We start from the raw sequence: 12,824 nt of genomic DNA, 5'->3' as shown, positions 1-12,824 counted from the left end.
TTCTTCTCTCTGAAATAAGACCATATTTTGCTAGTTGAGAGTGGCACCTTGTTTCATGGAAGCCCCTATTTCTAAGACAGGTAGGGCATCAGCTGCTTTTCATTTGTGACCACTCTGTTCTAGCAGCTTCTATAATGAGATACTCATTTTGATAGTGTTATTGTATGACTGCTATTTAACAGGGGTCTTCTCATTTGCCTCCTTGAACAGTAATTTGGTAATATACCTGTAGTCAGGTTCAGTGACCAAAAGCTTAAAGGGGGGCAGAAACTACTTTCTTACCTTTTGGAAAACAGAGCTGAAATATTTGTCTGCATCATTTCTATGGCAGTTCTATCCTAACTGATAAAGAACTTTTATCTAAAAATTATCAAAGAAATACTGCTAAAGAGTAAGAGCAGCTTTTGCACACACTTTAGCCTTCTAACACTTGGTAACATGCTAGAAGAAGCAAAAAATGTATAGGCTAAAAGCTTGTGTATACGCCTGCATTGTGTTTCCAAATGCCTTCCATATTAGGGATTATAGACAAAAGTTCTCTGAACCACATGTGATATATCTCATACATGCTTATAAGGTACCCAGAAATCATATCTAAATTTCCTGACATTTACAAGTGTAACATCTAGTACACCATTGCATTGGTGTACTTAGTTTTAAGCAGCTTTTATTTTTACAAAGGATAAATTCAGTGTATCTATTCTGCTATTAGATACTTAGATATCATACTTAAATATTAGATATTTAGCCATACGCCTAAACATTTCCTGACTGTTGCTTTCAAGGGAGACATTAGGGTGAAGAAGCCTTGATGACTCCACTCTGTTCCTGGATTTTGAGAATATGGAAAATAATTTTGAGGAAATAGAAACTAGTGATTGTTTGTAGTCTGAGTCCTTTAATATAATTGTCCCAAGCCTATTCTACTTAACTGATATGATCAAAGAAGGTTAGGCTCTTCAGCAGTATTGATGCAATATTGTTCATTTCTATAATCACTTGTAGCTTAGCACAAATGAAATTACAATAACCTCTAAATGAAAGGCAGGTCTACTTCATTAGGTCGCATAGCACTTCTGCATTACTCTTAACTGCTCAGAGTAACTGTATAAAACCATGAGAAGTATCAGTTGACACAGTGAAGGAGCAGCAATGCAGAACAGTACCTCTTTCAGTGGCTGTTACGTAACTAAGTACCAGAATGAAAACTGTTAATTTTGCCTATGAATAAACCTGTGCAGCTAATAAGCGTATTTATTTTCAGGTAAACAGATCCTTTTCTAATGCTCCGTTGGCTTTGATTTCCTTTACTTATTACTCTCAGGAGGTATTTATGCATTTGTGTGTTAATTATTTGAATGTAACTTAAGGACTAACTAATATAGGCCAATATGTTGACAATAAGTTTAAAAAAAGAAGTAGGGGATAGGAGTAGAAGCAACTTCATTTTTACAAGGAAACAATGTTTAACAGTAATGTTCCTCATGAATTAGTCTTAAATGATTAACTGATCACAACAGGATAACTGCATCACATATACCTGCTGCTCCAATTACACCTCTAAGAATTATAGACTACAACAGAGGAATTACTCTGAAAATGGTCAACATCAGGGGCATCTGCACGATCTACAAATATCTACCCATAAGTAGTTTGATGTTAAATTATTGTTATTTTGACAATCTTTGTTTTAAACTGCAATGGCAAACTATGAGTGGCCTTTTTATCAACCTGTTTTTGAAAGATGCTGAACCTCCTCCTGTTGAGCTTTTCTTTCCAAGAATTGATGAGCAGGTCCTACTAAATTCTTCGGTATTTGAGTATTTTAGAGGCTTACAAAAAATCATGTATCAACTGCTAAATTTCAACAACTTTTGTTTTTCCAAGATTCAGAAACTGTGTACTATCCTGGACTTAATTGCACTAGGTCAAAAATAGGCATGTGTCTGAACCTTTTCACAGTTGTGAGCTTCTTGTATCAAGTCCTATATACATCTCTTTAGTTGGATCTAGAGACTTATGGGCATGGAGCTGGTTTACATGCATGCTTGACAACCAGGACAATTTCCAAATACTAGACCATTGCTCATGGTTGTAGGCTGAATATCGAAGAATAATTAATTAGGAATAAATATTTCTTTAAAAGTGTTTAAAAAATAAGGAAAATGGTATAGAAAAATGTACCAAAGATTGCATTGATTATTTGCTATTATTAATTTCTTAGGCATGCCTGTGAAAAATAACATAGCAGCTTTACGCCAGTCTCCAGGACAGAACGGCACCAGCTTCCATGGTTGCATCCGTAATCTATATATCAACAGCGAACTCCAGGACTTCAGGAATGTGCCACTGCAAGTCGGAATTCTGCCAGGCTGTGAGCCTTGTCATAAGAAAGTTTGTGTGCATGGAACATGCCATGCTACCAGCCAGTCAGGCTTTTCCTGTGAGTGCGAAGGAGGATGGACTGGACCCCTCTGTGATCAACAAACTAATGACCCATGTCTTGGAAATAAGTATGTCCTTCCTCAAGACAGTAGTATAATATGCATATGTCTCCTGTTATGTATATACTTTTTCATAAAAGTACACAATTTTTTTCAGCAAGAAACAAAATATCCTGGGCATGTAAAAGTGAAAACAGTGTGCAGGTTACAGTATATTCTTTCCATAAGCTTAATGAGGAAAAGTCCTCAGTTTAGGGGAGTAGAAACACACATCTCACTGAAGTTCTGCCTAAAGCCTGGCAAATGCTCTTGCTACTTCTGTAATGAGTTACACTGATGTAAGTGTTGATATGAAACTTGGTATAAAAGTCATTTAGAAGTTGCAAATAGGGAAAAAAAACACTATTTCCTTATTTATAATTGTATAGAATGAGGAAGTACAATTATTATTATTATCTAATGGGTTTCAAAAACTTGATAAAATAGAAATATCTAATATTTTTATATTTTCACAATACCCAGTTTTTAGTAGGGAAATAGATTTCTATCTTTATGGTAAACTTCTGTTTAAGTCCATGTGTGCTAATTCTTTTTGCTGATTTGACTAGAACATTTTAGGTTGGACGTTTTATGCAGGTTTATAGAGAGGGTCGTATATATATGTGGGGAGAGAGAGAGAAGGATATATATATATATGTGTATATAAGAGTGCTGATATCTATGCATATTCATCTTTTAAATTTACGGTAGAGACAGATTACATTTTTTGGCTCTTGAACTCCCAGCACAAAAAGATCAGAAACTTCAGAAGGTCAAAGTTCTTCAGGATTTATTGATCATAGGCAACAAGATGTCATTCTGTTGGCCCTTACCACTGTCCTTACTACGGTTTCACAGAATCACAGAATCATTAAGGTTAGAAAGGACCTTTGATACCATCAAGTCCAACCGTTAACCCCCTAAACCATGTCCCAAAGCGCCACATCCACACGTTTTTTGAACACTTCCAGAGATGGTGACTCCACCACCTCCCTGGGCAACCTGTTCCAATGCTTGACCACTCTCTCAGTAAACAAATTTTTCCTAATATCCAATCTAAACCTCCCCTGGTGCAACTTGAGGCCATTTCCTGTCGTCCTATCACTGGTTACTTGGGAGAAGAGACCAACACCCACCTCACTACAACCCCCTTTCTCTAAGAGTGACAAGGTCTCCCCTCAGCCTCCCTTTCTCCAAGCTAAACAATCTCAGTTCCCTCAGCTGCTCCTCATGAGACTTGTTCTCCAGACCCCTCACCAGCTTCGGTGCCCTTCTCTGGACACACTCCAGCACCTCAACGTCCTTCTTGTAGTGAGGGGCCCAAAACTGAACACAGGATTCGAGGTGCGGCCTCACCAGTGCCGAGTACAGGGGCACAATCACTTCCCTACTCCTGCTGGCCACACTATTTCTGATACAGGCCAGGACGCTGTTGGCCTTCTTGGCCACCTGGGCACGCTGCCGGCTCATACTCAGCCGGCTCTCAACCAGCACCCCAAGGTCCTTTTCTGCCGGGCAGCTCTCCAGCCACTCCTCCCCAAGCCTGTAGCGTTGCATGGGGTTGTTGTGACCCAAGTGCAGGACCTGGCACTTGGCCTTATTAAACCTCATACAGTTGACCTCCGCCCATCACTCCAGCCTGTCCAGATCCCTCTGCAGAGCCCTCCTACCCTCCAGCAGATCAACACTCCCACCCAACTTCGTGTCATCTGTAAACTTACTGAGGGAGCACTCGATCCCCTCATCCAGATCATCAATAAAGATATTGAACAAGACTGGCCCCAGAACCGAGCCCTGGGGAACACCGCTTGTGACCGGCCGCCAGCCGGATTTAACGCCGTTCACCACAACTCTCTGGGCTCGGCCGTCCAGCCAGCAAACTTTGTTTTGTTTTGTTTTGTTTTGTTTTGTTGGCAAACATCTTTTTCTTTTTTTTTTTTTTTTTTCCCTGGTAAAGTAAGCCTGCTTGGATCTTTTGGCTGCTGCTTTTTCAGTGCTCTGGCCTATATAACCTTTGACTTTTGAGGACCAGTAGCCTGAGTTTGCTCAGAGATTCTAAAAAGATGATTTTCAACTCCCATATGAAATGATGTTTAAGTGATCTTTTCACATAATGTGTGTGGAGAGTGTGACCCTTTAAAGTTTTACACGCCAGTTAGCATGCTTTACAATGCAGTTAGCATTGTTTACACAGGTTATGGACTGTTTCAGTACTATTAAGTTTTGAATACTTCCCAAAGCCACAGCAGTGCATTTTTGAGGCATATCATTATAGCACTTCATTATTTATGGGTCTTTTTCTTACTCTGTCCTCTTTCACAATAACGTAGGAGATAAAGAAAAGAAGTCACAGCAGGTTAAACAATACAAGTGTGATGTCTGTCACATCCACTTTATACTTCAGGAATCAAAAATAACATGGAACTGTAACCATTAAGTTCTATAATAAGATAACCCAAAGAATGTCTTTGAACTGTCCTTGAAAAATTAGATTCTGTATAGGTTCTTATAACTATACACATCAGCACCCAAACCAAGTGCTTTTTGCAGTAAATTACAAAACTTGACAAGTATCAGATACAGGCAGTATCAAGGACAGAGTTAAGTGAGCACAACATTAGTATTTTGTTAGCTCTTGAAAGTATTGGTTTTGTTTCAGCTTTTAGGAGAGAGAGCCAAACCAAAATTGTTTATTTGGAGTGAAGGAGGGTTTTCTTCTTTAGTTCTGGGGAATTTGATTCTGTATTTCTTGATTTGTCTCTAAATTCTATTGAATAGGTGCATTTTGTCCATCTAATAGAGTATAACATTCCACTTTATCTGAGAAACAGACTTGTCACTGTGATCTCTGTTTCGAAAATGTAGGGGATCTTTTAGAGATCCCTGCACACCATGAAAAGGCTTAAGACTTTGATTTATTTTACCTAAATCTAAGTGCTTGACTTAGAAACATAGTGACCAAAGTTTGCTCTATAGTTAGTAAAGGAATAATAAACAGATTTCTAAAGAGTAAACTAGACCTCAGGTGGTCTATTCACCCTCTGGATAAGCTTGTTTCTCTCCACGACTGTGTGGGGAGCTTATGGCAATTATACATCTAACTTGAGTGCCTGACATAGGTACCTAAAATTAGATAAGATGAAACTGTGCCTGAGAGTTTACACTTAGCTTGATGTTCCTTTCAGTACAGTTTGAAGATGAAATGTAGGGCTTCAAAGAACAGGTGGAAGCAAAAGTATGAGAATTGGCATTAGCTAAGATTTAATCATCTTCTAAGTCAAGCAGAACTTTACCAAAGACCCTGACACAGATTGCTTTGATATCTAAAACAGCCTGTATAGAATATGACATGATGTCACCTGAGTAACTTCATAGATCAAATGTCCTAAAAGTGGTTGTTTTTTAAATGGTGAACAGATCAAATGCTAAACACAATAAAAACGAAACAAAAGCTGTCCGCTTTGTGATACTGTCAAAGTCTTCAATTTTGAGTTGCTTGATCTAACAGTCTTGGAATATCAGACTTCAACCACAGGAACAATTTGGAATTTTTTAGGGAACATAGTTGCTTCAAAAGTACAGACTCTTGCATAATATGGAAGCTGGAGGTACTTAAGCTATTAGTTAAGTTTTATATTTGCAGTTTTTAATCCCAAACTGGATATGCGAATGGAGGCTATGTGTTGTGCCTTCTGTTTGAATATCCGGCGATGAGACTGACTCCCGTACTTTTTCCTCCAAGTTACACCACGCTAAAGCACTTGCACAGAATTAAGGGTACAGATGGAGAATTGTAATGTACATTTCATTGATGAGTGGACCTTGTTGATGTTTATAAGCTGAAACAGTTTTAAATAGTTAATGCAAGTTTGTCAGAGTTAGTTCTGCATTCTTTTCCATTTTACCAAATTTCTTACTGTATTGAAGGAGTAGAGTACAAAGCAAAAAGTTTCCAGAAATACAGACTATGTTATCCACCCAATGAAAAAAGGGAAGTGATTTTATTCCAAGTCATTGGTGATGTTTTCAGAAAATGAATTCCCCTAATCTTCAGCTTACACTTAGGAACAGGTAACTAAACATCCTCCTTTCGGGAAACACCACCTCTCTCTCAAGAGAAGTAAGACCAGCTCTGTGTTCCCATACTGTACATCAGAACTTAGCAAGTGCAGCTTAACTCACAGCCTTTTTTGTTTTAACGACAAGATTTGAGCCTGCCACAAAGATCAGCTGAGAGAGCAGCTAGCTGGGTGAGACTTGATAATGTACAACCTCATCTAGTGTGAGTTTCTCCATGAGTATTAGATGAGTGCTGTTGGCTTTCAGTGAAGTGAAGACCTGCCTCATACATTATATGACCAGGGCACTGGCAGTTGGCAATGCAGAGTAACGTATTTGACGGGGGAGCATGTGTTCAGCTTTGAAACTGCCATTGCTGGGTCAGAAAAGTTTCAGTTAGGAAGTGCCTGACCTGTCTTTGTGCTGGGAGCCTCATATTTCATGAGTGACAATATGGGTTTTTTTAAATGATACACGAACCAGAATTTCAGGTGAGTATCCTTTTTCTCGACTTAATTCTAGTGGATTACATTTGGCCTTGATTTTGCTGTGTTCTTCTCAAAAGCATGCTGAAAATTTAGGCAGACTTAGAAAAGTTAGAAATGTTGTTTTCAATAACTGTGGCCTGTAAAAGTCTTCCATAACACATCTACAGTGGCTGTTTTCTGGTGAGACAGAGTTCTGTACTGCAGCTTGTGTTGTGAAAACCTGCATACCAATTATAAACCACTTCACTGCATCTCACTGAAAAAGTCCATTAGAAACAAAAACAATTTCTTCTGAGTACAGTCCAAAGTATTTGTAGTTAATGTTGCTTAGCCTGAACTTTGATGAATAATTTATTTTTATTCTCTTGGGCTTGTTTCCCCTGTAGATGTGTGCATGGTACCTGCTTGCCGATCAATGCGTTTTCATACAGTTGTAAATGCCTGCAGGGACATGGGGGAGTCCTCTGTGACGAAGAGGAAATGCTGTTTAACCCCTGCCAATCCATCAAGTGTAAACATGGCAAATGCAGGCTTTCAGGACTTGGGAAACCATATTGCGAATGCAGCAGCGGATACACAGGGGACAGCTGTGATAAAGGTAAAAAAAATTAAAAATCATGGTGTTGTTTTGGTCTTAGAAAAGAGTTTTTTTTTATTAAAACATGAACAGCCAAAAACATTACCAGCTTTTTTTTCCCCACAATACACACACATTTGTTGCTTTTTTTTTACCATAAGAATTTATCTCGGTGAGAGAGAAATCAAACTTCTCCCATGAATTTGTTTACATTTTGAGGATTTTTTTCATCAAACGTTTTGCTGTGAAAACATTTCTTTTTTTGCCTTTATTCAGAAACACTTTTTTACTATATTTATCTATTACCTTTTACCTGCTGTATCTTTCTGTATTTATTGTTTCTCTGCCTTCTGCAACTGAGAAGCCAAATCCAATGATTCTGCTCCTAGTTTTATCACAAACTCTACTTTTGACCTCTCAGCTTCAACTGATTTATCACAGCGAATTATGCAGGTGAGATGGATGAAAACAGGATGACTTTTCCCCCTACCTTTTTCTTTTTCCTTTGTCTATCAAAGCTCTCCCTCTCCTTCCCTTACCCCAGATGGCATTTATTTTGTATTGTACATAGATGTGACTAGAATAGAAGAATATGGTTGTAGAACTTTTAACAGATGTCTCATTTTTAGCTGGTTTTATACCTCAGTAATTTATGAAGTTAGTGGAATGTAACTTGTATTAAATAACGGTTTGCATAGTATTAAACTCCAGGTCTAATAAATTAAATTGCATGCTCTCTGAAACATTTCCCCATGGTAAACAGAACCAGCTGAAAGCAATGTAGGAACAGAAGATGTGTATTTTTATAAAAGAGGAAAAGATTTAAACTTCCAATTTTCTTGTCCTTGTAATGGCTTTGTATTTATGGTTTACATATACATAATATAAACTTTGCTGAAAATAGGAGGTATAGGAAATAAAACTCAGCATTAATCAAATCATGTTTGGTAGAACCACTAGTTTCCAATATACGGTCCGAGTCAAACTTTAAAGTATCCCAACGGCAATTAGAAACACAGCATCTTCCTTAGGAATGTCAACCGTTCTTTGACCTGTGTCTCAAAAGTGTCTTATTTTAAATGTTGTTTTCTACAGAAATCTCATGTCGAGGGGAACGAATCCGAGATTACTACCAAAAGCAGCAAGGGTATGCCGCGTGCCAGACGACCAAGAAGGTATCGAGACTAGAATGTAAAGGAGGATGTTCAACCGGGCAGTGCTGTGGACCACTGAGGAGCAAGAGACGGAAATACTCTTTTGAATGCACTGACGGGTCGTCATTTGTGGACGAGGTTGAAAAAGTGGTGAAGTGTGGCTGTACAAATTGTCCCTCCTAAGTGTCCCTGTCACACTTGTCTTTTGAAAATGTTGTATACTTATTGACCGTGTCGGACTAATTAATGCTTCATAGTGGAAATATTTGAAATATATTGTAAAATACAGAACAGACTTATTTTTATTATGAGAATAAAGACTTTTTCTTCATTTGACAAAAGATTCAAGTGCTTGAACTGAGACTTCTCATAGCCAAGAGGAGCTTTGAAGAAAAAAAAAAAAAAAAAAGACCTGGTAACATTTCAACAGAGATGGGAAACTTTAACTGCTTTTAACATGGACCCTTCTTTATAACATGCTGAAGATACACTGACACTATACACATGTGACTTTCAACCTAACAGCTCAGAGATGAAATACTGACCAGAACATGAGGCTTGTTTTTTCACTTTCGTATCAGTATATTTTATTGTCTTGACAGACCATACCAATCACTTACCAATGGATGAGGAAGCATTATGAGTGAAAAGAATCAGATTATACAGAAATAACAACTGTATGAAACACATTTTATCCTTTGGAATTATTAAGCATCTTGAGAAGATGGGGTCCCATTTAATGGATGGGAAATGGGAGATATGAGAATATACTATAATCCTGAAATCTCCTGATGATGTATACTTTTATGTCAGCATGTTAGCAAAAGAAGCATAAAAAAGTGTTTATCTGCCCTTTTCCAGTATTAATTTTTTGTAATATAAATGTTTTGGGGATGATAAAAATAGATTATTGATGGATAAATTAGTAATAATATGGATTTCTGTTTCTATGAGTTCTAAACAACTCTATACAGTATTCGGTTTCATTGAGAAATATTTATTGTATCAAAGTACATTGTACTTAACCCTTTTAGGCCATCCCTTTTACTGTTTTTCAATGCTTTAATATATATTAATTTATATTTGTCCCAGTATTTTTGTAATTTTTTTATTTTTTTTTAAAAGGACTTAAAAATCAGGATTTTTTGCAATAGAACTAACGTAGCATGTCGTCTTGGGGTAAATGTTTTCAGTCTGGTTTTTCCTCCCCTTCCTCTTCCCTTTTTCTTTTCCTTAGAATCTGACCACTTGGTGTCACTGAATCTGAAAGTGATGACAATCTGCAGTTTTCACATACAGCAGATATTCAGGACACTTTCCAAGAACCTGTAATGTATGACAGAAAAAGTCTTTACACTAGGTGGCAATTTTAGAGAAGTTAATTTTCCCTATATACAGTACTTACAGAAAATAAGATGGCGTGTAGAAAATGACATTAGAAGGTAGATCTTTATAAATTAATATTCCCATGGAGCTCTTTACCTTTTTTATAAAAAAGAAAAAAAAGGCTGTCAAGAACTGTGACTTTCCCTAAATAATAAAACTACTTTACTGCCCTAATGTTCCCCATGTTAACATGTTGCTGCTAAATTATAATGTAGAATTGGTAATCAATAGTGGGTTGTGTTCTTCCAGTAAAACCCAGGGTACCCTGTAAAAATGCAGATGTTTTTCAATTTTATTTTATTATTTTTTTTTACAAAAAAAGTTAGATGTACATGTGTAATGCAGTGTGCTTTGTTTTGGTTATTTGGACTGATATCAGTAATGCTACTGATGTTTGTAAATTAAACAGATATTTACTTCATTAACAGTTTTTATTTGTATTCTTCTGAGATGTTTAAATTGTCTAACAGCCTTTAATTAAACATCTGTAGTTTGCAAAGAATATTTGCTAGAAACACCAGAATAAAACCCCACCCTAGATCTAGTGTATTCATTGCTGAAAATCTGAAGAAGGAATTAACTTGGGATTATTACACCTACAGGCAGTGACATCTGAAAATGTCAGTTCATTACGAACACAGCTCAACTCATACCAAAATTAACAAAAGACTTATAAATGAAGTACACTGCATGAAAAGGCAAATTGAATCTATCCTAATAATTTAATGGTTATACAAATGGCAATTTGACAGCTGTTTTAGCAAGTAATTTGATTCTTCAGAGGGATTCATTTTCACTAGTGTTGGACTAAATATTTTAAATTTAAGCAATTGGATGGGATGATACTTAACCAGGTTTCGCTTATGTAATATTATTTTTACAGATACTTCTGTATTTATTTTACTTAGTCTACTTTAGAATTTGTCTAAATATCCAATGAAACAGCCTTTAGCATGAGGCCTTTGCAGTTTCTGTGACTTCTAAATAATCTGCAGTAAATAGGGGTAGCTTTGAAGAAAAAGAAGCCGGTTTTGCCTAAGAGTACTTACATAGTATTCTTGGAGAAACGGTATTATTTTTCCGTGTATGATCAAAATCCCTGTACCAAGTATCTGGAGTTGGGCTGCCTTCTGTCCTCATACTGACAGAGAAAGAGGAACTTTGCACTGGTATTCAAGCAATGCTAGCGGCTACTGGTGATCCTGAGGCCATCACGACAGGGACGTTTTGTGGTCTCTAAGCAAACAAAAACTTAAGAATTAAAAGATAAAATAAAATTTAAAAAAACAGCAAACAACTTTGGCACCTACTCCTCCGGAGGAATAGAAGGCACCTATATCAAACAGTGACTTGGCTCACCTTAGAAACCTGGGCAGCCCCGTATTCCCACCACTGACAGTCCTTAAGCATCAACAAGGTGTGCGATTGTGCGTGACAAGGGGCAACTTTCTCAGTGAGATGTGTCACCCTGACACCTTTCTCATGCCTAAATCAAGTTTCTTGTTACATTGCTATCATAGACTGCCTTGTATGCCCCAAAAGGGAGAAGGGGAACTGCGGGAACTGTAGCTATAGGCATAGCTAACACAGTGGAGAATTTAGTTCAGTGCAGAACACTCCGGACACATAGGTTTTCATTCAAAAACACAACTTAAGTTACGCAACTTTTAACACAGTGCTCAGGGATTAGGTTTCTCCCCTAAGGGTCTGCTGCATGCTATAGGAATCTCTCTCATACAGTCTGCTTTTAATGTATTGCATAAAATGCATAAACAGCATTGGGTCTGAAGGATACTACTCAGTACAATGACCAAGTTCCACACTTCGAGTTAACACTGCATAGAATTCAAATTCTTTTTTCATTAGCAACCAGGAAAACTGAAACTTGCAGATTCCAATATTTTCTGCCAGCATTCTTAAAAACTATAAAAGAGAAAGCACATGAATACTGGCTCACGCACAGCTCCTACTGTCATCTCACAGATGATAAAAATGTAAAAGAGCATGGAAAAAAGACCATTCTTCTTGAATGAAACAGTAACAAAAGTCATTGCTTTTTTTTGTTAACATTGAAACTCAATTCAGAACAGGAACCATCACACATGGAACCAGATTCTGCAGCCTGTATTAAATTTTCTGGGGAAGATGGATATTTGAGTGATAGAAATACTGCTTTAATCAAACCAATGGTGGGTTTTGAATAAGGTTTGATAGATACAGTTTATTTTCTAAGCTCTATTGTAAATAACAATTGTGTCTTGTGTTCAGAATACTTTTTATTGCCATATGGGGATACCATGAGGCTTAGTATTACAAGACTCATTGTAATATGATGATGCTCTGTGTAGGTGCCAATATGATATTCATACGATGTTTTGAAGGCATTTGCCTGGAAAGACCAGAAAGCAGAGGTTTTATAGACGACAGCAAATCTGGCAGACCTGATGATCCACAGTGTACTTGCAGGGATAGTAGCAAGGCAATAGAGAAAGTGGATGTCACCATGTTAGTTTCGATGAGATGAATGACGATTAAGAGATGAGGGGGAGAGTGGTACATTTTGGAAAGGAGCTTGCTGGTAAGAAGAAAATGCCCAGAAATTCTGGAAAAGTGTCAAGAATGTTCAAGGCTGTTTGCATTGAAGCTCTGTATTTTGGGAGCTTTATCTGTTACTGCT

General features: G+C 37.4%; 1 protein-coding gene across 2 annotated transcripts in view; it reads left to right on the top strand.

Annotated features, from left to right (window-relative positions):
- SLIT2 (slit guidance ligand 2) overlaps positions 1–9,296 on the top strand; it is a 277,451-nt gene extending 268,155 nt beyond the window's left edge. For both annotated transcript variants that reach the window (XM_081999585.1, XM_081999584.1), the window contains 3 exons: positions 2,225–2,513; positions 7,417–7,628; positions 8,703–9,296. In XM_081999585.1, coding sequence (XP_081855711.1) covers positions 2,225–2,513; positions 7,417–7,628; positions 8,703–8,944 — 743 coding nt within the window. In that variant the 3' untranslated portion in view covers positions 8,945–9,296. The remainder of the gene's footprint in view (positions 1–2,224; positions 2,514–7,416; positions 7,629–8,702) is intronic.
- Positions 9,297–12,824: the final 3,528 nt, after the last annotated feature.

This window comes from Phaethon aethereus (assembly GCF_964289735.1).
Source record: "Phaethon aethereus genome assembly, chromosome: 4".
NCBI lineage: Eukaryota > Metazoa > Chordata > Aves > Phaethontiformes > Phaethontidae > Phaethon > Phaethon aethereus.
Note: the sequence above shows the minus strand (reverse complement) of the source record. Positions and strands in the feature narration are given on the sequence as shown.